Source organism: Xiphophorus couchianus, chromosome 1 (genome assembly GCF_001444195.1).
Source record: "Xiphophorus couchianus chromosome 1, X_couchianus-1.0, whole genome shotgun sequence".
In the NCBI taxonomy this organism is placed as follows: domain Eukaryota; kingdom Metazoa; phylum Chordata; class Actinopteri; order Cyprinodontiformes; family Poeciliidae; genus Xiphophorus; species Xiphophorus couchianus.
In genome coordinates this window covers 22,713,041-22,737,942 of record NC_040228.1, presented here as the reverse complement: position 1 = coordinate 22,737,942, position 24,902 = coordinate 22,713,041, and the positions used below count along the sequence as shown (strand labels likewise).

At 37.9% G+C, this 24,902-nt stretch overlaps 2 protein-coding genes across 3 annotated transcripts; one reads left to right on the top strand and one right to left on the bottom strand.

Annotated features, from left to right (window-relative positions):
* The first annotated feature begins 781 nt into the window (after positions 1-781).
* On the top strand, positions 782-20,219 carry bltp3a (bridge-like lipid transfer protein family member 3A). Of its 2 annotated transcripts, none has more exons than XM_028017243.1 (21): positions 782-1,012; positions 3,753-3,915; positions 5,312-5,350; positions 5,554-5,645; positions 5,720-5,909; positions 6,808-6,948; positions 7,041-7,211; positions 7,540-7,720; positions 7,885-7,971; positions 9,221-9,385; positions 9,658-9,803; positions 10,678-10,819; positions 11,672-11,865; positions 12,471-13,672; positions 14,526-14,698; positions 14,782-14,921; positions 15,371-15,521; positions 16,059-16,324; positions 16,435-16,543; positions 16,668-16,759; positions 17,416-20,219. In XM_028017243.1, the coding sequence occupies exons 1-21, from the start codon at positions 969-971 to the stop codon at positions 17,530-17,532; spliced, it is 4,005 nt and encodes a 1,334-aa protein (XP_027873044.1). In that variant the 5' UTR covers positions 782-968; the 3' UTR covers positions 17,533-20,219. The 2 variants fall into 2 exon arrangements, with proteins under 2 accessions (XP_027873044.1, XP_027873034.1); XM_028017233.1 differs by having other exon boundaries at positions 16,435-16,561.
* Positions 20,220-20,545: 326 nt separating this feature from the next.
* taf11 (TAF11 RNA polymerase II, TATA box binding protein (TBP)-associated factor) lies at positions 20,546-24,214 on the bottom strand. Its single transcript, XM_028017253.1, has 5 exons — positions 23,656-24,214; positions 21,535-21,674; positions 21,353-21,440; positions 21,170-21,266; positions 20,546-21,073 (listed from the first exon to the last, which is right to left on the bottom strand). The coding sequence occupies exons 1-5, from the start codon at positions 23,824-23,826 to the stop codon at positions 20,943-20,945; spliced, it is 627 nt and encodes a 208-aa protein (XP_027873054.1). The 5' UTR covers positions 23,827-24,214; the 3' UTR covers positions 20,546-20,942.
* Between the last annotated feature and the right edge of the window lie 688 nt (positions 24,215-24,902).

Below are 24,902 nucleotides of genomic sequence, written 5' to 3'. Positions count from 1 at the left end.
GGTGTCTTTAATAGTCTGAAAGAGAACGCATAAAACAGTTCATTGTGTGGAACATTTGTTTTTTAATTAAAATCATTAAATGGCAATTCTTTATTAGCTGATCTGTTTAGCATCCTGATTTAGCAAAAAATGAAATGATGAGAAGCCATCAGCATTAAAAGTAACAGAAGTACAAGTTTAAAATATATAACTAATGTCAACTGTATTTTGACTTGAATAATTTAAGTAATTTAACTTTTAGATGAAATTCTAACATATTTGGATGACATGTTGGCAAGGTTAGGTAGAGTACCAAAATATTGTATTAAAATAAGATTAGCAGCATTGATTAAACAAGGCTGAGAACTGTAACTGTAAGTGATGCTTGATTTAATATTTCAAATCATGTGGTAAGATGGACAACAATGTAAAGATATAAAACTCTGGTACTGAAAATATTAAAATGAAAAATACAAGCAAAAACAATAGCATATTTTAGGCAAAACAAACCTATTTATATTTTTCAATATAATAGTTATGAAAATGAGACTGAGAATAGATAATATACATGTTAGAAAAGGAACAATGGTGTTCACTGTGTATTCATTTGACGTCAAAATGACACAACAGACTCAGCAGACAGAAAATAATATTTAAACAACAAAACCTGTGTACAGCACAAGCAAGTTTCATTTTATGAATGGTAAATGCATCTACAATGCGCAACCGGGAGGTGGCAGCATCGTGTCGTAACTGTTGATGTTTTTGTTTTTGTTTTGTTTTTTCATCACTTGAGCTACGTGTACGTGGACTCGCGTGCGCGTGAGACTGGGGTTTAGCTACAGTCCAGTGTTTAGCGAAGAGGTAACAGCCGCTAACAAGATGCACAGTTATCGCCATGTTCATTATGGAAGTAACTGACAGCTAATGTATGCCTGTCCGGTTAGAAAAGCCACAGACGTTGTTCGTCATAGACACTAGCAGCAGAAATGGCGGGGATTATTAAAAAGCAGATTCTGAAACATTTGTCAAGGTAAGTGTTTGGTTTTCTGTTAGCCAGTTAGCCCATCTGGGCGATGAATGATTGAATCGTCATTGCCGTTGTGCTTATAAAACACCGAACTAACCAGCTAGGCTGGTTACCTTTTTAGCTCACAATACCCATTTAATAAACAGCAGCATTAAAGAAAAAACAGTGGCACGACTTAACGGGGTCACGCAGCAGACGCCTCAACCTGCAGGAGAGCAGCACTTTCCCACACATATCTATTTATTCTCGTCAGCTTTATGTTGCCATGTTTTATGTATCGACCTTTAATTTCGTAACCTAAAAATGTCTAAAATAATTGGTTTTATCATCTCAGCTGCTTGTGATAAATCGACCTATATGTAGTACATGCCAGTTACACTGGGGAGTAATTTCCTAGGAATAATCTGCTTCAAAAAAATTATTCATGCAACTCTAAAGATAGTTTCTAGTTAGGTGGTTTGCTAAAATTACTTCAAATTCATACCATAGAAACGTGTCAGAGCACTGACTTACATCAGCTTTTATTTTGTGATTTCTGGTCCAAATAAGATTAAATCTGATTAGAAGTATTAGCCATCAACATTTTCTTTAGTTTGTACTCCAATGCAATGTTTCCCCAATCATGGTCCTCCATTACTCACCCTACTGCACGTTATAGATGTGTTCATGCTGTCACATGCAGGCACAACTGGTTTCAGAGTTGGTGTGGCTCTTCATCCAGGGTGTTTTTGTATTGGGAGCAGCACCAGTGCTCAGGAAAACAAAGATGTCAGTTGCACCCCATATTAGTTACCTGTTGTGTAGTGGCATGAGTATTCAGTAGGGAGTTTTGAATTCTGCATTATGTACAGTGTACAAATTGATAGAATTATTTTCTACTCTACAATGTCGGGGTCTAATTTTTCCATCATGTTGTATTTTTGTGGCATATTTTATGCCTGATTGTTGTAAAAAAATATGTGCCATAAATACATGGTTTATTTCTAAAAAGAATGATTACTCTCAAGATTAAGTGAAAAATGGCATTTAGAAATATGAAAGATGTATCAGACCCAAACATTCCAGGTTCATAAGAATGAGAAGTCCAACAGCTTGTCTTTAAACCCTGCTGAAGCGTGCTAATCACCTGCCAATTAAAATCAGATGTGAGTAAAGAAGGGAACAACCAAATCATGCAGGTTAGTTTAACTCATGAACAAGGGTTTTAAAATTAATCTCTTCTGAGTTTTTGCGTTCAGGAGCAGATTTTTTTCTCCACCTGACTTTCAGGAGAAAAAAAGTGTTACCATGGTGTGATAGTGTTCCCCTTTTAGCTCTAGTTTTTGCATATTTTACCAGCCGGTGGTAATTAATCAATTTGTCATGGTTCTTTCACATGTAAAAGGCCACAGTAGAGGGAGGACAGAGGCTTTTGTATTTAACTGTTATTCTGTTCCAGCTTTTTGTTTCAGTCGGTGTTCAATTTAAGCAGGTTACTCTGTGAAAGATAAAGAACATATATAGCAGAAGGAAGAAAAGCAAATATATTTATATTGTCAAACAAAGTTTGTTTGTTTTTTATTTGTTTTTCATATTTACCTAGTTCTGTTTTTTTTTTCTTTTTTTATGAGCTGTATTGGTCTTAGTTTAATTCAATCGTTGCTCTTTTTTGGCAAAGTATATACAAAGACTCCTTTCTCCCTTTTGACTTCCTGAACGTTTCCAGCCATTAATCTTTTGTAATCTCGTCTAGCAGAAGGCATTACTTAGTCAATAAATAATAGCTTCATTATGACCTGTGATCTAATCTGAGTTAAAAAAAAAAAAAAAAAGCTTACTACCAAACTGCTAATCCAAGTGCTTATGATGTAAAAAAAACTACATTGTTATGTCAGTTCATGTCATCATTTAAGGCTTGTGAAAAATCAACATCCCTTGGAATGTTCCATGGGAACTAAACAGAGTTTGTATGCAATTAATAATAGTTGTTTTTTTTTACTATTCCACACAAAAGGACAATTTAAGCAAGCTAAAATGATCTTGCATTGAAGTCTGTACCAAGAGCTATGTTTCAGTCAAGAAAAATGCCAAAACACGAGTCTTGCCATTTAAATATTCAGAATTTAAAGTTGAAACCATAGCTTTCCTGTATTTCCTGTCTGTTATCTTTATTTTAGGAATTTTACAGATATTTGAGATAGCTTTGTGTAGTCATGTATTTTACAATGCCTTAAAGTATTCATAGCACGTCTCTACATTTGTTTGTGTTTTACTCTAAAACTTAAATGTATTGTCTTTGGTTTTTATGTGACAAAATCAGTCAGTCTTCAAACGCAGGTAATCAGCATGTTTTAGGAATGTCCCTTGTATGACAAATTGACAACTTTTTGAGGAGGTATTTCAGCTATTTGAATCAGCAGTGTTTGACCAGGTACACATAAAAACTGAAAACTGGAGTTGAAGATGCCTGTGATACACTAACACAAAATACAAAAATAAAATCTGAAAAGTGTTTTGTGGAGACATACTGTATTCTTCCCCCCTAAGTCAGCGTTTACCACAAACCACATTTTGCTGCAATAAGACCTGCAAGTCCTTGGGGAATGTCTATCAGCTTTGCGAACATAGTGACTGAAAGGTTTGCTGACTTTTCGGATTTTGCATCTGATATGAAATTTTCACATTGTTCTCTTGCTGAATAGTTTGGCAACATCCTTCCTATATAGGCCAAAATGTTGTCTTACATGTTTTTGTTTCCACCAAGGTTCACCAAGAACCTGTCCCCGGACAAGATCAACCTGAGCACACTGAAGGGGGAGGGACACTTGTCCAACCTGGAGCTAGATGAAGAGGTTCTTCAGAACATGCTGGACCTGCCGACCTGGTTGGCCGTCACACGGGTCTACTGCAATAAGGCCGCCATTAGGGTACGTCCTTATTGACTCATCCAGCCTGGTTGTGAAGCTTATCTAACATGGTGGTCAGATTCCTTTTTTTTTTAAAAAGTGCATCACTTTGTTACTGTGCCACAGTTCAGTTTCAAAGCAAAAACAACAATTCTCTTCACTAATAATGCAGATCCTTTTCTTTTTTTACTCTATGCACTTGATGAAATGAGTAGTGGCAGATTCATAAAGATTAAAACTACTAGCGACTCTGCTTTGAATGTTCTGGCCCCTGAGATTTGGACTGGTTGCTGATAATGGACAGGCCAGTTGTGATTCACAGGCACACTAAAGGCTAGAGGCTACTGTGATTCTGAGATATAGTGGCTGGTGTTCGCATAGCTGACAGGCCGACTGCTTTATGTTTCAAAAACCATTTCAGTAATCCTGTATGTCAAGATTCTATACTCCTAAAGTTGAGCAAAGATTTATCCTTAATGTTGGACACAAACAATTATCTCTGTAGAGTTTTGTTTTACTTTAACCTTTTAGTTTTAGAGTTGTTTACTGATGCCATATTTATTTACTATATTTAAAAAGCAAAAAATTGAAATGGACTACTGCAGTTTTGATTGTTATTTTCTCTGCTGTTGACATTATGCTTTAGAATGTAGCACCTTAGCTGTGGAATACTCTTACAAGATAAATGTGTTCCTTAGTATTATTTAAAATAATTTTAATTATCTGGTTGGGGGGGAAATTATTTTTGTTAAAGCCTGGAATCTATAATAAACCCTTTTCAAGATACACATTTAGGTAAATGCAGTGCATAAATATTATGAGCTCAGGACAGGCTTATAATTTCAAATGAATGATTTAAAATTGCATTTTTTTTGTGTTCTACTTAGAGATTCTCTTTTGTGAGATTTTTATTACATGTTTAATCTGTTAATTTCTAATGCATGTTCTGCAGATTTCTTGATAATTTTCATAGTTTCAAATTCAAAAGAAATTGAAAACATTACATTTCTCCTTCAATGCATAACCGTAAAAGTTTATAGCCTTCATTAGATTTGGGATAAACTCAAAACAAAGTGAGGTTATACTGTTTGTAGGGTTTATAGACAGAAATGGTGATAATTTAAAGTTTTGATGCATTTAATGAACAGTTTAAACAAAAATCTATATATGACCTTTTGATAATCCGTCTGAACCAATCAAAGTAAAGTTTCTGTCATTCACCTAGTGGTCCATCATACTAAGTGTAGTACTAGTTACTCAGATCAGAGCAGGATAGGAGAGTAAAAATGTTTTACGCTTCAGATTTTCTGTGGTAAATTTGGACTGTTTTGTACCTCTCTGCTCACTAAGCCTTTGTGTCCAGTTGTGCACATCACTGTGTGACGTCTTCTTGAGTGACACACTATTGTCTTTTCAGATACAATGGACAAAGTTGAAAACAAGTCCCATCTGCCTGGTAAGGATGACGATGAAATCCTTATTTGGAGTGAAGCTGCCTTTTTTTTTTTTCTTACGTTAAAATATAACTTAACTCTGTTATGACTGTAGCATTTGTTTCTGCACTTTACTGCTGCAAATTTCATTATTGTGACATCATTAAAAATGTTAGATTACTTCTGGACTAGCACAAATTGTGTGCTGTCTCAATGTTTTGTGTAGTTCTTGGACAAAGTTGAGGTTGAGATGAGGACATGTGAGGAGCCCCGTCCACCTAACGGCCCTTCTCCTATTGCCATAACAGCAGGACAGAGGTAAGCCGTCTAAAATCCTGAGCTGAAGTGTCTCAAATTGAGAACTATTTTACCTGTCATGTATGCATTTTCAGCGAGTACGGCTTTGCGGAGAAAGTGGTAGAGGGCATGTCTGTCCGGATCAACTCCATTACCATCAAGGTTCAGGCTCGTGCCTTCCACGCCTCCTTTGAGCTGTGGCAGCTGCAGGGCAACAGCCTCAACCCCAAGTGGCAGCGCAGTGACCTTCGCTACACCCGCATCACTGACCCCAAGAGAGGAGAGGTAGATTGCTATGCTGCAGGCCTTCCTCTTTCTGCTCTCTACACTGACGGCCATACCACAGCCAACTAAATTTCTGTCACTGAAGCCACATGTTCTTATTAAATCTGCAGTAAATCATTTAACCAGGTCACATGATTTTGTTAGCTGCCGGATGAACAGTGAACCCTTGTAAATCACTGTATGTGTTCCTTCTTTCCTACTGTAGGGTTCTTATAGGCCCATTTTGATAAACAAAAAAACTGTGATGTTTGAATACTTAAAATATATTAATCTGTTATTTTTGTTTTTGTTATTGGATTGATGAAGAGTTTAGCAATAGCTGAGAAAACTAAGAATCTCTTTTCATTGTTTGCATGTTTTCACAAATTGCATACTGTTTCAAAAAATCTGTCATTACTTACTCTTTATATTTTGCTTTTCATCATTGTCTCAATTTAAGGTGGCCCTACTGCTAAAAGTAGCTCTGTTTATGGTATTTGTTGCCACAAATGCAATAAAGATTTCCAGAATCTGAAATGATGTTCTAAAGAATCCCTGTTTGATAAAACAATCTGCTGACTAGTTCACATATTTTAGACTTCGAATTAGACATGATCGACTGCAACAAAGTAAATTTAATATAGCACCAAACTGAAGGCTAAAGAAGACCAGGTTAATTATGCCAGTTTTAGCATAATTAACCTGCTGCTGTGGTCAGCAATACGGATTACTGACAGTGTTTATATTGTATACAATGCAGCTGCAAACAAGCAATCAAAAACTTGTTTGGCAAGTGAGAGATGTGTTTATAACATCCTGTAGGCTGTACCTCCCTGGGCAGTGAGTCATTTATTGCCCATTTTGTGATCTTTTGCTGTCCTGATCATAACGTGAAATTTGATTTAATTATTTTTTTCAGGTGTTGACATTTAAAGAAATTAACTGGCAAACACTGCGAATTGAGGCAGACGCCATTGAGAGTGACGACCAGGACCTCGGCAGCACTCCATTACGTCTCATCACCAACCAGGGACGCATTCGCATTGCTCTAAAACGCAGAGTAGGGCTGGATTTTTAATGCACATGCACTTGCTTGTCACACGTGGAAGGATTTGAGATAAATACCCGTTGCTTTGACATATTTATTTCTAGATAAAGGACTGTAACGTGCTGGCGTCCAAGCTGCTTTTTCATCTGGATGACCTGTTGTGGGTACTGACAGACTCTCAGCTCAAAGCCATCATTCATTATGCCAAATCTCTGAGTGAGGCCATGGAGAAGTCAGCCCAGCAGAGGAAGAGCATGACTGCTGAATCCTTACAGGTTTACCTGTTTTTTTTATTTTAATTTGATTTTTTGTGTGTGTTTTTACAATTTGGTCAGTATGACAGAAAATACCTACTATAAGAAACCTATCAGACTCTAGACAAATATTTTCTGAGTCATTTAAACCTAGGCATTGCCCACTTCTGACTCCTTATTCAATTCCTCAAAATCTGGTGACATTATTATCAGAGTATGTCATTGTAGATCAAAAGGAAGTCAAGAATTATTAAAGATACATGTTCTCCAGGAATGATATTTATTTATTTGCACAATTTTATTTATTCTGACAAATCCTGAATTTTCTGACAAATCCTGTTGTTTTTAGATGGCTCCTCCCTCGCCTGTGATCCACAGCCTTTGGACTGAACACCCGCCTTCCTCCACCAGCACCCCCAACACCATCAGTCAGTACTTTGATCTTTATGATGTCAAGGAGTCGTCCTACCACACCTTCATATCACGCTTGGACTTACACATATGCAATGACAGTTCTTCAGTGGATGAAGGTTAGAAGGCAGTACATTTGCATATACTATTCATGTCGCTTTATTTCTCTGGAAAATGCAGGTTGTGTTTAATGTCATTACTAAAGATATTACACTTCGTTAATTATTTGGTGGGTAATTTATGTCAAGCTTGTTTTAAACAACTCTTATGTGATGCCACACAGATGAGCCTCCCCCGCCGGGCCTGCAGGGTGCAATGCAGCTAACCTTTCGGAAGCTGGGCTTTGACTACTATCCCATTCACAGACCTGGTGAGAGGAATGACTGGTTCTTTTTCTGACTGCGTTTTAACTGCTGCCACCCCCCTGAGGCTGTGTGATGCCCTCTGTGTAACCACAAGACTAGTTACACAAGACTGGCTGCTGGGAGCTTCACTGTTCATGCAGACTAATGGCGTCAGAAAATGTGCCCAGTGTTATAATCCTCAGTGGAATATTTGATGCAATAAACAGTAGAGCTGCTCTCCAATCTTATTAGGTTGAGTTAAACAAAGTTCTAATTGCTACAGTTAAAGCCAAAAGCATTTGCTCTTTCATTTTTAAATGTTTTAGATGGACAAAAAAAAATAACCACATTGTGACAATTGTACATTCCCAAAAGTAACAAAGAGATATGCATTAGATATTTCCAGTATTCACAAAATTACAAACTAATGCCAGGTAAAGAAAAACAGAGTTAGAAAACAAGTACGTATAAAGTATTTGTATCTCTTGAAACGTTCACTAAGAAAAATCTATGGCATGCTAACTCAGTGTTGTTGGTCGTAACATGACAAAAAATATTTTTTTTTAAATGAAAGATAAACTTTACATCCTTTTTGTTTCAAAAGTGAAGGTCACTTGCTGCAAGTCAGCTAGTGTCATGACTGTTTATATCAACAGTTTGCACCATTTCCAGTCTAAAACCTATTCCATAATGTTTGATCTGAGGAGAGTTTCAAGACCGTTCGAAGCTTACCATTCTACAAAAAGAAAGTTTCTTTGTCCCATGAAAACATGTAAAACAACTTAAACAGTGTTAGGGAAACTTCCAAAACACAGCTCTACCCTAAGCTCTGATCTCCTCAGTCATATGGATAAATGTTTATATTTAAGACTGTAAGTAGAAAAAGAATGATCGTGCTTGACTTGTCTGTACAAATTAAAAACCATCTGGTACACCTTGCACTAACTGACTTCAAGATAAGTCTACAAAAATGATTCTTAAGTCAAATCAGAGACCCTCTCTCTGATCGCTGGAAGACAGTGTGAACTGGAAACATTAACGATAAAGCTTAGGGAGGCCTGGCAACCTGTTCAGGGTGTAGCGCTCCTCCACCGAGTGACTGCTGGAGACAGGCACCAGTCATCTCCCAAATCCATCCATCCTTTACCCCCTCGTAACCCTTGGTATTTATCTAAGCTCCATAGGATATTTGTGTCCAAGCAGGCACAACTGTCTGTTTGAGTTTCGAATGATGGCTGAATCACAGCTGCTCCTGGCTGTTGATTTTTTGCTCAGCTGACGGGTGCCGACACTGGGAACGCTACAGCGGAGCCATGGAGGCGCAGGCTCAGTGGGCGGGAAAACTGCTGCAGGAATACCATAGAAGAGCCGAGGCCTGTGGTTTTCCAGGGCTGTACTCTGAGGGGCCGGCCAAAGATTCTCCTGCAAAGACTGCCAAGGGTAAAACCTCAAAATGATTCCAAATATATTTTCTTTTTATATGTAATAAATGCAAAAAAATTTGAGGAATGGACGAGTGGCAAAAGGTTTTTCAGGAAATGTGTCTTTCAGGACATATTTTTGGTAGGGTTTGACTATTTTACATCATTTCATCAAATAATCTGATTTAATTTCCTCATTTCAACTGAAGTTGGTATTATAACAGCTTTTAAGCTAATTTCAACTCATCCATATCCCCAAATACGTCTCTCCTTCTCATCTGCAAATCTTAGATGGACAGACTAGCCCCAAGACGAACCCGTCTGACAAACAGCAGGCAGCCAGCAGGAACTCAATAACCGCTTCTTTAAATTCAATCCTGAAGAGGTTGCGATCTAGCTGCGTGGTGATCAGGATGGATGATGTGGACATTCACCAGGCAAGTTTTTATCTCAAACTGACTCCATGTACACTGCATGCAGACATTTAATGGAGTCAGAAATCTCTGTAGATGGAGTAAAACAGTTTGACACACGCTGATGTTCATACCAGCTTCATAAAATGACTGAATCAATGCTAGAGTAACATTTGTGCTTCAACATTGTTTTCTCTTCAAATGACTGAGATGAGTTAAAAAGTTGCTTCTTTTTTTTTTTCAAGGGAAAAAAGTTGTACTAATCATTGCCTTTCCAGTCTGTCTCCTACCAGCGGTGTGCTCATCACTTGCAGAATATAAGCTTTGCTCAATCAGCAGCTTTCAAGGCTTTTTAACTGACAGTGTGCACACAGAGAGCAAAACTCCCTATAGAGCAGCATCACACTGTCTTACTGGTGAACTTTGCAATTCAATGGAAAATCAGTGAAAACACTCAGGGGAGCTTAAAGGACAGCATGGCAATTGTTTTCATTTCCTTTATTATTAACGGCATCACTAGAAAGTGACTCTGAAAAATACCCTCATTGGGTTGCCGAGGCACCTGTAAATGACAAAACCCCTGACCACCACAATAAATGACGCAGTCTGCCCGCTTCTGCATTTTCAGCCGTGACTCCATCACTAATGAGAATGTCAAAGGTAATTTTAGTTGCAAGAAAGTTTTGGTTCCCCATCTGATAAAAGCAAGCGATACCCGGGGGGAACGCCTGGTTCCCACCTTTTTTTTAGTTTCTAAAAGGAACTCTTTGATCTTTACTCTGTTTTCTGCTTTTATTCGCCAATTGAATGATTTCTCATTTCTGCTCTCTGATCTATGAGCAAATAAATTTCAGGTTTAACAATATCTCAGTTAACGACTTAATCGTCGTTCACTTAGGTGTCTACAAGGGGCCGTCACAACAAGAAGACTCATTCTTTAATATCTTGCAACCGGAAAGCTCAGCGTCTGCCAGATAACGTCCCAGCAGTTCATCTGCAGTTCACAGAGTATTACTTCCCTGACAACTCCAATTTACCAGGTACCTACATGGCCCCTTTTCACTTTACATTGATATTTTACTGCATTTACTGATTAAAATGATTGTTTAACTGATTTCAGTAAAATTTGGTGAAAATTATTTGTGTTCTTTTGTTATTTGATTTGCATTTTGATAAACCTTTTGATTTGTAATCTCAATAGTTTTTTTTTATCATCAGGTAAGTTCTGACCCTATCATTTTAAGGTTTCTGAAGATCATTAAAAAGCTTAGTCTCATTTTAGGCCTCAGTAGACTTCAATACAATTATATTACTATTAAATTACATATTCTCAACAACTCATTAAAAAAAAAAGATGAAAACTTGTTTTTGAAGACTCAACCACAAACACTGAAGAAGTTGCAGTTTTTGTCAAGTGCAGGTTGTGTTGCACATGTGATAATAATCGGCTTTGATATGTGTATCCACTGATTAAGAAGTAAACTTGGGAAAAAATCGAAAAACAAAACATCCATTCGTAATTTTATTTCAAAACCTCAGGGGAGAATGTGTCCTGGTCTGGTGAAACTGAATGAAATTTTTTGCCACAATTCCAAAATTTAGCAACTCCATGGTGGTGGTGAAACATAGTGGTCAGAGCATCATGATCTGGTTTTGCTTTCATCTGATGGAACAAGGGTTTTAGTCACAGTGAGTGAAATTGTAGCTTATCGCAGCTATTTTTAAAGAATGTTTTGTTTTTGTCACTATGTATGTTTTTTAAAAAATTGTATTGGAGGTGGGAAAAGTCATAAAAACCTGGCGTTTTAATAGAGATGTGTAAACCTTTGCCAGCCAGTATGTTCTTACTTTGTCTCTTACCAGAATGTTCATAATTTTTATTTTTCTCCCAGTCCCCACTTCAAATCTGTATGTCCAGTTGAACAGCCTGCAGCTGTGTGTGGATGCAGCCAGCTTGCTGTGGATCAATCTGTTCTCCAGGGGTCTTCTGCAGACCCTGGACCAGGTCAAAGCATTCTACCATTTGCAAGACAGTAAAAAGGCTGACGAGCATGTAGACATCCGCGTGGATGCAGCTCACCTCAAGGTAGACACTTAACATTTTCAGGATTTGTACGGATGCTCTCGTTGAACGTGCTTGATATTCAAACAGCGTAGTTTTGTAATAAAGTTCAATCCAATGTTTGATTTGTAAAGTGTTATTTACAGTTGAAACCACATATTTAAAAAGACACATACACATTTTTTTTCTCACTGTCTGGAGTTAAATCAGACCACGCCTTCCTTGTTTTAGGTTAATTAGAATTGCCAAAATTATTTCTATTTGCTAAATGCCAGAAAACTTTGCAGGAACATTTTTCAAAACATAGCTTTCTGTTATATTTCAGTTTATCTTTTCCCTGGTGTAGGATGTAGAATTTAGTACAATACTAATAACATTAAAAAATAATATCATAAAATGGTGAATTGAAACTGCCTTCTTTGGTTCATTTGTATTGTTTTTTCTCCAAAGTGTGGTGCTGGAAATGTTTGAAAACTTACCTTAAAAATGCTTGAATTTTTCTGTGAAAAATAGTGAATAAAAATCCTTTTATTTTTCTGCTTTCTATAGGGTTTTGCTTTCTCTGTCACTTGACTTGTTTCAGTCTGTATAAGTATTTAAAGCTGTGAATGTTTTTTGTCTTTTCATAGCTGATTATACCTCTGGATTCCTCAATACTGGACCATCCCGAACGCCCACAGTCACTCTCTGTTATTGTCCCCCAAATGGTTTTCAGCAACACTCACAACTGCCCTCATGGCTCCACCGCTGACCTCAGCAGCATGTGTGAAAAATTTACCAGCTGCCCTTTCTTCCAGTCGACGCCACCTTGTCCTTACCCCAGAGAACCGAGTGTCTTCCACCCCGTTCCTTCCACTTTCCTTCGGCACGCTCAAGAAACCGAGCCGCAGCCTCTGGACAGGAAGCAGCTGCGATCCCAGGATATCTGGTCTCTCAGTTTGTCCCGCATTACACTTGGTTTCGATGGAGCTCGGCGATTCCCCAAAGGCAAAACTCAACCGTTTGTTGAGCCGTTCGCCATGTCGGTGTGGATGTGCCAGCCGTCTGCCTTTAAGAGTGATTCGTGGTCTTCCCCCTCCGGTCCTCAGCAGGATGACGCCTCCTTTGCTTCTATCCACTTCCTGGCACACACCATCACCCCACTAAAGGTGTGGCTCAATCACTACCAGTACGTTGCCCTGCTGAGGATGAAGGATGCCATGGTTCGACTGGGGGCAGAGCTGAGCCGGGATCTGCAAGGTAATAAACAAACTGCTGGCCGGAAATCCAAACCACCTACGGTTTGTCTTGCTCTTCTGGTGGACGCAGTGGAAGTGGGTCTGCTGTTGCCCCCTGCCACCGCTGCCCCAGAGGAAGAGCTTCCCCAGACTCCGGAAACAGACAGCCCCAGCATGACAGACTCCGACATTTCTCCGACTCATCACTCTGACAACGACATCCTGGAGGACAGTGGTTTGGAAAACGGCGTCTCCTCCGTCAACACGGCCGCGGCCGATCAGGAGGACCAAGATGGCATGGTGGAGCAGGCTTACGAGGCCGTAGAGGAGGAGCAGGAGGAGGTGAAGGAGAACGGACTGGGAACGGAGGAGGAGACGCCCGGTCTCTCACCTCCTCTCTCACTCGGACCCTCTCCAGTGATTTCTCGCGAATCGTCCACCTTCAGCCTGGAGGGGGAGCTGACGAGTGCAATCAGCGTCACCAAGGATGCCACCAAAGACGCCATCAGTGCCTCACTGGATCTAACCAAAGGGGCTTTCTCCATAACGAAAGATGCCTTCAGCATGCTGAGCCGAGGCTCAGGCATGAGTAAACTGTTCAGTGCTCAGCCCAGGTGAGTCCTCAGTTTATGTTATTGAAACCCACAGCATCTTCCTCGAGTATTTATACCCCTTGAATATTTCACATGGATAGTCATAACCGCTAACTTTAATGTATTTTATTTGATTTTGTTAGAAATTTTGCAATAAATATGAAGCCAAAGGAATGTTCAAGGCTTTCAAATAATTTTTTTCACAAATCAAATTCTTGGAAGTATATTGTGCATTTTGTCTTCAGACTTGCCAGCTGTGCAAACCCTTGTGGTCTCTAAGGGTTTATCTGTGTTTATCTGTATGTACAGGGAAATGTTGGCCCATTCCTCTTTTAAAATATCTTAAGTTCAGTCAGATTTGATGGAGAGCTTCTGTGAATCTGCATTTTTGGATTCTCAGTTGGATTTTGGTCTGCAGATTGATTGGCCTGTACTGATGCATGAATAAATTTATCTGAATTATTCAATTGTAGCTCTAGCTCTGCGTTGTCGTTGTTCACCTACCTGACACGATAACAAATTTTGCTGGGTGATAAATTGTCCCAGTAATTATTGCAATAAAAATTAATATTGTTGTTTTGAAAACAATATTTCAAGTAAAATATTGGTAATGGCATAATAATGCAAGTTCACCCTCTCAAAGACCAATAAACATTGTAAACAATACGTAACACTGGAACAGGAACATATTTTAAATATCCAAAAGATACAACAAACAAAACGGTAAATAAAATGGAAATAAAAAAAAACACATCACTGAAAGCACAAATAAAATGGATTATGTCTCTGTAAACAAAATTGTTCTTCAAAAGATATTTAGCAATGGAATGGAAATTTTTGATCTCAGTTTAATTTAACATGCGTGTGTTCTCAGGGAACTGAATCCGCGTTCAGAAGAGTCCTCCCCTAATCTGCATCACCAATCCTTGAAGCATTCGCACTCCCAGCAGTCCTTTGATAGTGCCATCTTGGACGGCAGCCTCCCTGATGAAAACCTGTCTATCGATAGTGATTTCAGTGACAATTTTGTTGTTCTCATGGACTCGGGTATCTAATACTGCCAAGTTTCCTGACCATTTTACCTGAGTGATACACAGGACGTCTAGTTTACGATTGCATTATGTTTCCAGAATCAGGTGTGGAGTCTTTGCGTCTGAACAACACACCTGCAGGCAGCCGTGGAAGCCCCGCCCCAGGGACAGAGGGGGGATCGTCAGCTGATCTCAGCAGTTCTCTCTCTCAAAGCACTGATGACGTCTCTCAGGATTTGGTGAGTTACTGTCACCACTTAGAAACATATTGATTGTTCCAGAAAGAACTCGTGGCTAACATATAACTTGCCACTTGAGCTGTGTGTGTGTATACTCGGTCTTCCTTCACTCACATATGAACTGGTGATATTAAGGCCTTCCACAAGGTTGATTTAATGGTTTTGGCAATATAGTGCGTTTGAGCTTTTCTACAAAATTTTGACTTTGTGAAAAATCCTCAAAAGGAAATCCAGTTTGTGTGTCCAGTTTGTAAGAACTGCTGAAGTTGTGGTATTATCTTTGCATACTGGAAAAACGAACAGTAAATTGCAACATTTATGACATCAATGCTCAGGCTGAGTTGTTATGTGAAGTTTTCACAGACACTGTACTTCAAAATTCTGAAAAAAGAATAAGCAAATCTAAATGTTTAAGAGTATAATATGACTTCTAATGAGGTGAATTATAGTCTTCAGTGTTGCTTCTGATCCTGAGTGGGACAGCGTGTACCATGGAGGTACAGGGAGAAGACCAAATAGTTGCTGTTCAAGCGCAGAATTTAACCCCAGTGCAGCTGGGAAACGTCCGACAATCAGACATCCTGGCTGGTCTTGTACAAGGTAACCTGAATTATCATATCTTTCCTCAAAATGATGCATAAGATTTGTCATTTAAATGTTAAAGACTTTCATTAAAATTTTCTTTTAAGTTGCCTCCTAATATCCTTTATTTTTGAACACAGAAACAAAAACCCAGTGAAAAGATCAACCTTATTCTTATGCGTTTTTTTATTATTATTATTATTATTATTATTATTATTATTATTATTATTATTATTTCTCTGTTTGCTAATATTCTATAAGTAATTTGAATAGTTTGTGTGTCTTTCTTCAAAGATTAATTGATATGTGTGTCACAACACTTAATATCAGCCCACATTTGGATTTAAATTATGCTATGAGTGTTAAAGATAACTGATAAGACATTTGGATTTTCTTCTATTTTAGCATTTTTATTCTTGTCAAAAAAAAAGTTCATGATCTCATGCAGAGATATGGTGAAGAGGATGCAGTTAACCTTGAATAAACTAGAAAGTTGCTCATGTTTTCTTGTATAAACAGGGTACAGATAAATTATCCTCATCTTTGTTTGTGCAGCTGCAGGTGAACCGCCTCAGATGCAGGACAGGCAGGGTTGCAGAAACTCTCCGGCGCTCTTGTTGCGGGCGGAAATGGGCCCGTCTGCAGCTCTGCGCTCTGCTCTGGATGAGTCACTGGGTTTTCTGGATGTGAGACTTCAGGACTGCCAGGCAGAGTTTTTAGCCTCAACAGTAACCAACATCGGCCCTTTCCTTGAAGATGAGTTCAGTGTAGATGGTCAGCCAATAAGATTACACTTGTCCAACGTCACTGTAATTTTAAAGGTAAGTCAATTATCCTAATCTACAAATTTTTATTCCTCAAAAGAAACATCACAACTTTTTGTATCCAGCGTTAGTATATAGGTTAATGATTTACGATATGTTTTCTTTAGGACGATGGTCCCAGAATCTACCCCACTGCTCCCCAACCTGTCCCTGCCAAATTCATTATAGATCAGCTGCTGCTCCAGCGAAGCGATGATGGGATTATGAGAATCAAAGGTGGAGAAAACAGCAAAGGTTTATTAAATAATAATCTGAAAAGCACAAAGAACACAATATGCATCTGCAGTCACACCTTCACAGAAAGAAGAATAGAAAACTCATTATCTTTTTCTAATTTCAGCTGAGGGTGCAAACACTAAACCCTTAGCAGGTGTTCCTGCTGCCGGGTTTGACACTTTTAATGGCGCCGACTCGGTCCAACAGCAAAGTAAGGTAAGGAGGAAAAAATAATTTTTAATGGTTTACTAGAGAAAAATTGGAGAAAATAGCTCTTATTGATTTTATCTCAATAAAATAGAAGTAGCTTTACATTTCTGTATTTAGGTAATGCTACTTACAAACTGATTTGGATTATGTTTACACGCTCTGTAAAATTGACTGAAATTCTGTTGAAGAAGCTGTTTCCTATAGAAGAGCTGATTATTAAAAGATAGATTTCTCATCCCTTGCAGAAATATTCACCAAAACATTGAGCACATGGCCAGTGTTTGATCTGTCATTTTGTTTTACTGGTGTTAGACAAGCCTATCAGCCAGCCTATGACACAGGTTTATCCTATTTTATAGTGATGCAAATTAAAATAAAATCAATGCTTCAAAGGGAATTCTGAATTAAATTAAAATATGTGGGCATTTCACAGGGCGTAACGACTTTTAGATTTTTTCCACACAATGGAAAAATGTTCAAATACATTCAAACTTTTCTTCTACTTCTACTCTGTCCTTTTTTACATTTGAAAAAGTTTGTGTGCTCATGTGGAAGTCATTAATGGTTTTATTATCACACCTGTTACATTTAAATCCACATACTGTCCAACTTTGTGTCAAAATACCAGCTATTATTTAACTAGCATAATGTTGCTTTTGCAGAGTCGAACACTGGAGAGCCAACTCTGGGACACTCAGGCTGCCCTCACACAGGCCCTGACTGAAAGAGAGCGCCTCCTCCAGGAAGTAAGGAAGTACGACCCCACCTTTACGCTCTAATCCTCTTTAGACGCTGATCTCTAACCTCTGGGGCTGCTGAAGAACGGCGACTGGATGTCTCAGACTTGATGCTGAGAATAGAGCAGAGCTCAATTAAATCATCTCTAAAGATAAATCCAGGAAAACGGGCGGTGGATCCAAACCGTGGCTTCATATCACCTCCAACTGGCTCACACAGTCCGGGAGATTACAAACAAACCCCCTGTAGCTGTTACTAGAAAGCCAGAGCCTGTTGAGTTAATTTTTAGGTACACAATGGTTCTTTTTTATTTCTGGCAGTTTAGATATTCATTCCTGATACGCTTAATAGATTTACTCTGGTTTTTATCTCAAACAAATCAGGGTGGTGGGAAGTCAATGTGTGGTTTTAGTGTAAAACAAAGCATGCAACATGATCAAGCTTTAAATTTTTCCACTTATTATTGTGCATTATGGAATTGTTGCACAGACACTGCCAGACAGCTGCTAGTCCATCAGTCCCTTCTTTTACACTGCATGCTCAATTAGCAGTGCTAATTCAATAGAAAAAAAATGTAGCACATTTTTTTTTGACAGTTTTAGTGCTGGATTTGTGTCGTTAACTTTTGTTTGGTGTAAAATAGCACAAAAAAAAACACGTTTAATTTTATTTTGAAGTGTCAATTTAAACAGTTTTGTGAAAGGTAGGTGAAAAAAAATGCACTTTATTTATAACAGCAAGCTTCCACTTCTTTCATGGAAAGCTTAAAGCATCTCAGTTTCCACCTTTTTCTCAGAGTATCACCAGTGGGTAGAGTACACACTCATATCAAGCTCTCTTTCTTCTCACGGAGCAGGTTGGATTATTCCCCAGTGTTATTTTATTTTATTTGAAGTATTTCTTTTATACTGTGATGACTAATGTCCTCTGAGGGTGAAGATCTACTGAAGACAGCATGCCTTACAGTCTGTCCCTTCCTCACATTTGGAGAAAACTGTTCAGAGTTTAATCATCTGTTCTGGAGAGGTTTGTGATTGTGTCTCCTTAACATAACTTTGTAGCTTGCCAAGAAACAACTGACGAAACATGTGCTACGTTGGTGGACTTAGATGTCTTTGTGTTATTTTACTTGACTATATTTATTTGTCATTTTTCAGTGTTTTTTTATTTCTTATTTTAGAACAATATTTTAAAAAGTGGTACTGATGGCTTGAAAGATTAAATAACTGGAATAGTCACTCTTTTGATCTGGATTTGTTGCCAATATTATGTCCTGCAGAATATCTTGTTCAGGAATGAATCTGAAAGTGGATAGATTTAGGAAAAAGAAGCCAACATTTGTTGTTTTGTTGAATCAGGGACTTTGTTTAAGTAAAAGTCCTATTTTTTATCTTTTGGCTCCAATTTGTAGCTGTGTAGAGGTACCTGGGAGACCTCTGGTGGCAGAAACGTGTCACTCTAGTTTCTGTTTAAAGTATTTTAGCCAAATTACACTGGAAATTGCATCTCTCAACACAGTAGAATATTATTTAAAACTTTATTTCAGCAATCCACTTTAGAAAGTGAAAAGAATATCTAAAAAGAGAGAAGACCAAAACACTCCAAAATGTCATAATAGACAGCTGCTCTGACTTTGGGTTTAATAAAAACCCAAAGTAAGACTGACAAAATTGAACTTTAAGCAGCTTGGATTTCAAATTAAATGGAAAAAAGCATTTTCATCTGAAAAAATGGCCTTGGATCAGTCGTACGATATTATTTCTGTATCATCAACATAAACATACTCTTGATATATCTTTCTCTTGATATATCTATGCGACTTTCAGTTTTTGAACTGAGTTACTGAAATAAAGGAACTTTTCAATGATATTTTAAGATTCAGCTGTACAGCAGACAGATCTGCTTCTCTAAAGACCACTGTTGTCCATCTAAACAATAGGAAGACACTAATTTTACATGAACCCTGTCGAAGAAAGGAAATGCTACATATTTTTCAGTGTACATTTTTTGAGAAGGCTATGTATCAGAAATTTGTATTCTACACTCAGCTGCATGCAGACTCCAGAATAATCCTCAATATATTGGTGTACTAAAGCAGATATACTGCCCATTTACCTCAATACATGTGATCTTTTTATTACCGTTTGCCGTTTTAGTTTCTGCATGGCCTTAATGGACAAATATGTTCCATGCTGGATGCAACATGTAGCTTTGAAGTTTCCTGTAGTTCCTCTGTGAAACCTTAGTATTAAGTAGCATCTCTGTTTTAATGAAAAACTGGAGCTTTTAAGTCAAATTCCCACTAAAACTGTTACACTAGACTTCCTTTGCAGTCCACAGCAGGCCAGTGGTTTTTATGACAATGTAACTCACTCACTGTGCCATGCAAAGAGAAGCAGAAAAGTAGAGTTACAGGCGTTTTCTCAACCCAGGATGCATGTGCTGAAGTGATTTTTTTATTTTTTGTGTGTGAAATTTATGCCTTGTGAATTACTTGCACTGGTGAAGTCAATTCACAGGAACTCACACTCCTTTTGATGCGAGTCACTTCAAAAAGAATGCATACGAGTCATTGTGGAAATGTTTAAAGTGGTGCAGAAAAACTGGACAGTATGGTTTTTGTCATTTGTGTACAAGTATAATGGCTTTATGGTACTCATCACTCCATTAAGACTAATGTAAAACTGGTTCTGTGAACCAATGAGAGAATGAGACTAAATAAATTACTTTTCTCACAGTACCTGCTGCTCTCATGTACAGGTGTGTTTCAATTCAGCTTTATAAAAGGCAGTTTGTTTTGTTGCAGCCAAAATAAAACCATAAGCAAAAACATGGAGGACAATTAACACTGTACATCATCCTGAACTCACAATCCTCACTGTGAAACATGGGGATGGCAGTATCATGCTATGGGCACACTTGCACCAAGCCCTCATCTAAAAATGTAAAGACAGGAGGACTGGAGTTTGATGCTCTCGGTTTCGATCAAAGCATATTCTTGTTTAAGAATGGCCTAGTCAAAGTCCATACTTCAAATGTATGCACACATCCAACTTTGTTAAAAAAAAAAATTTTATTTTCATTTGACAATTACCTCCTAAGTGTTAATCACAAATTAATAAAATTAGAAATATAACTCAATTTCAGTTTGCGCTTGTAACATGACAATGCGAAAAAGTTAAAGGGCTGCAAATAGATTTCCCGGCGGCTGAACTTACCACCCACATATTAACCAAAGAGTAGTAAAAAGAAAAAGATATAAAACTTATATTTACATGTTTCAACGAGTATTAATACAACGAGTATTAATACATAGAGCCTTCCAGCAATGTACATTTACAGATACCGAGCTCCATCAATAATTGTGTGCAGCCTCTGGATGAGTCAGAGATTTTCCCACAGCGGTTTTAAATATCACCAACGTCCTCGTTCATCCCGCAGCTGGAGTGGCTCAGTGAAACAAGATGTGCTTGTATTTGGAGTTGGGAATCTGATCTCGACTCTTCAGCCTCCTAACTGCTTCCCTCAGGTGTTTAGGCTGAAGTGGTGGCGTGTCTCCCCATTTCTCACAAACATCCAGAGCTGGAAAAGAAAAATAATATTGATAACTACATAATAGTCTGTTTAAAAAAAAAACTAGTGTGTGCTTTAGGATTGTTTGGTAAACCATCCTCTCACCTTCCTCAACAATCTCCCCGACAAAAACCTTGGCTATACCAGACATGGCAATAACCACATTCTGGGAAACTGATGACCCGGTTATAGACTGGATTAGCTGAAATATGGAAATCATAAAGCAGCCATAAGAAACTCCGGTTTGTAGTTTTGAAATAAAAGTGTCAGTTTTAATAACCAACTCACCCTCTTAATGGCAGCCTTTGGGAAGGCGGAACGTCTGTACATCTCATAGCGATTGAGCTGCTCTTCAGAAAATGATGACACCAAAACCCTAAATAATGCAGGAAAGAGGGCAAAGATGGATCAAAAAGGACACTTTTGGTGAAGTTTGTAAAGAGAGAAGTGATCTTCTGTGACAGCCTTACTGCATCTTTTGTATTTCATCCTCGTCGACCTTGTGGCGCTTCTCTTTTTTCTTTTCTGGCTCCACCTTGAGTCGCTTAGAGGAAGGCTGACCGGAGGTTCCCTCTTCCTCATCGTCTGCTGCTGCCGCCGTTTCAGTTTCCTTCAGAGTATACAATATTACAAAGGTATTAAATAATATTTTCTGTATATTGTAATCCAAATTTCTGCACTTTACTTTTAAAACCAATTTCCACTGCAATGCAGGCACTTGACTCTTATTTATGGTTAACTCAAAAATATTCAAAACAGAACATATTTTGTAGTTTTGTGTTGTCATGCAGTCGATTTCTCCAAAGTCATCTACGTGAACTTCTATAACCTTTGGGTTTAATCTCCAGTGATATTTGTAACAACTTCCTTTTTTATAAAGTTAACTCGGTCAGATCATTTATTTCACCCTATCCATATGACTGCTCGGCTGTCCTCAACCAGTCTGAGCCTGTCTCACTTAACATGTTTACAGAAGTGAACACATCATATGAAACCCTCAGTTTCCCCTCCTGATGAGGAGCCCTGCATGTCTTTTTAAAGAAGTTTCAGACCATCAAGTTTTCATCATCATATACGGTAGATGCTTTTACTAAACATGCAGTAGTGAATCCACTTACAGAAAAAATACATATTGACCCCCCTGTTCTGTAGGAACATCATACCAATATTGAACATGTTGATATTGTGTGGTGAGTCGTTCAATTTTGCATAAGTACATCATCATGACACTTTTCTTAATCCAGTCTAGATTTTATGGTTGGTAAATTTCTATCAAATAATTACTGGGGGAGTATTTGTTCTTTTTTTGTTTCATGTATCAACCAATCACAGTCAAAATTAGAGCTTGTTGATCTACTTCAAGAAGTAAAAGCCAACAGGTGATATTTTATTTTTTAAAAGTGTCATTGTATAATATGTGATTTTATTTATTTTTTTGGCAACGTTTGGTTCATACTCCTCACCATTTGGTGGCAGTAATGCTCCATTAAGTTGTTTGCCAACCACGATTAACCAATAAGTAGAAGAAGAACCAATCAGAATCCTTGGAAGACAGCGACACCATAGCGACTGAGTCCACCACATATCAATGTCTGTAGTCTCCTCAGCAGTTGACCAAATCACTCTTTGGCAAGAATTTTTCAGATAAGAGGAGTGCTATGTTAGAGAACTGAGAAATTAATCCTGAAACTAAAAATAGCTTCTTATCATTTTAGGAAAATTCTTAGAATTTCTTGGATTCTAAGATTTGTCTCAGAATTTTACCTCAATAATTTCAGAGTTATTCACAAAGCACCTTAGGCTGTAGGTGTACAAGCAGACAGTCAGTAAGTTGTTGACATCTCAATGGCCACATTAATATCACCACACGCATGGCGAGAAAATGTGACAAAACATAAACAACGAACATGTACTTTGGTACATTTGAACATGTTAAAGCTGAGTGACTATTTACTTTTGCTTAGTTTCATCACTGATACCTTTTAATCCAATCAAGGTTCAAGTATCAGTTAATTTTTACTTAATTAGTTAGTGGGAGCATTTAATCACAGATGGGGTCACACCTAGCAACGGGGTCAACCACAGCTCCTCACTAACACAGAATTTCTGTCATCTCCTTGCTCAGAGTCGCTCTCAGCAGCTAGCTAAATCACTCTTATGCTAGGATTTCTTAGTAGAAAATTTTAGAATAAGCAAGGAGCTTTCGGACAGAACTCTGAGAACCTTTGAGAATACAGGCCCTTCTATTTTGATGCAAGAAATCTCCTTTGTTCATACCATCCCGTATCTTTTCAAAAATATGTTTGCTGAGGATAAAACTTGAGATTTGTTTTAAAACAATTATTGGCACTAAATGTGGTAGGCGTAAATCTCATACGATTCTCAGATATAAATGGCAGATATATATTGATCTGTTTTTATATTTGCCTCTTTTATGTGGGATTCGACCTAAACCTCTCAATTTATCTCCGCACCTTTTCTGTCAGGGATCTAATTAAAATCACTTTGGTTCATCACTATGTAAAGTATGTTTTACTGCTACTTGACTTGTTGACGTTTTAGAAACCTTATTTAAAAGCGAATTAACTTACAGTCTTCAAACCTTTGAGATGATCCTGCGTAGACGGCTCTTTGCTGTCATCTGCAGAGATTTCTGCAGAAGTCTCCGGAACAGGTTCATGTTCTGTCTTCGGATTCTCCTCTTTGATAAAGCTCTCTTTTTTAAATGAACCTTCTGTTTTTATCCGAGCAGGGTCCGCCATAACTCCTCAGATTCTTCCAACACAGCTGCTCTTTACCGTCTAACAGTCTACACTGATACAGAGGAGGTAAAGGTTCAGGAAAACTGAACCGGTAGCTTGTTGTATTTAAGGTAAAAACGCTCAAACAGAACTTGATCTGGGAAACATTTGCTTAAAGGCTAGTAAATGAGCTAACCGTTAGCTGTCGAACACACGGTGTCGTTAGATAGTTGATGCTAACACTTGACTAAAGAAAAACGCTACTTTGATGCAAAAAAACCCACTATTTGTTAAATCAGTTGTGAAATAACGACCGCATTAAAAGTAACAAACTGTAGCAAGATTGTACAAGTTCTCAGCTACCTCCTGTTAGCTCTTCCTCTTAGCTTTATTTTCAGTGAAATAGTGTTTAAGAACTACGCACTGGGTGCATTACCGCCACCACGCGGATTGGAGTGTCACTTTTTCTTTCTCCATTAATGAACAAAAATAAATATAGGGAGTATTTGTGTGTAGAAACACGTTTTGCTTTTGGATTTCAAAAGCTCCCACCAAAACTTAAATAAACACCCTTTTTTCCCCTCTCAGTAGGTATACTTCATACAAAACCAGCATAACATTTTCATGAATCTCTTCATCGTGAAAATGACATTTCTCTGTGTTATTAGAATACAATAGAAATATTATTTATTGTCCCACGGTGGGGAAATTTAGAAGTACCAGGAGCAATTTACAGGTAAATGGCAGAATGTATTCAAACTGAGGTATAAAATGTAAGAGAATAACAGACTGCAAGAGACGCATAACAGACTGTACAGTAAGGGCAAACTTACCACAAAAGAAAATAAAATGCACGTAGACAACGCTGGGTAGTATCTAGTTACATTTACTCAGTTACATTAACTTGAGTAACTTTTTGAAAAAATAAACAACAAAACACTTAGCAATAGTTTTACTGCACTTTTCTTTTACTTGAGTAATCATTTTATGAAGTACCACTACTCTTACTTCTGAATAATCTACATACTTTGAACGAAGAACAGATACATTTTAACCAAAAATGTATGAGACACAAACACACACATACCGTTTAAGTG

Excerpts from the sequence above, each read along its gene's own strand:
- bltp3a (XM_028017233.1), top strand. The coding sequence starts at position 969 with ATGGCGGGGATTATTAAAAAGCAGATTCTGAAACATTTGTCAAG. Across the intron at positions 13,673-14,525 it reads CTGTTCAGTGCTCAGCCCAG|GGAACTGAATCCGCGTTCAG; the intron begins GTGAGTCCTCAG and ends GTGTGTTCTCAG. Across the intron at positions 14,699-14,781 it reads TGTTGTTCTCATGGACTCGG|AATCAGGTGTGGAGTCTTTG; the intron begins GTATCTAATACT and ends TTATGTTTCCAG.
- taf11 (XM_028017253.1), bottom strand. The coding sequence starts at position 23,826 with ATGGCGGACCCTGCTCGGATAAAAACAGAAGGTTCATTTAAAAAAGAG. Across the intron at positions 21,441-21,534 it reads GATGAAATACAAAAGATGCA|GGTTTTGGTGTCATCATTTT; the intron begins GTAAGGCTGTCA and ends TGCATTATTTAG. Across the intron at positions 21,267-21,352 it reads CAAAGGCTGCCATTAAGAGG|CTAATCCAGTCTATAACCGG; the intron begins GTGAGTTGGTTA and ends TCCATATTTCAG.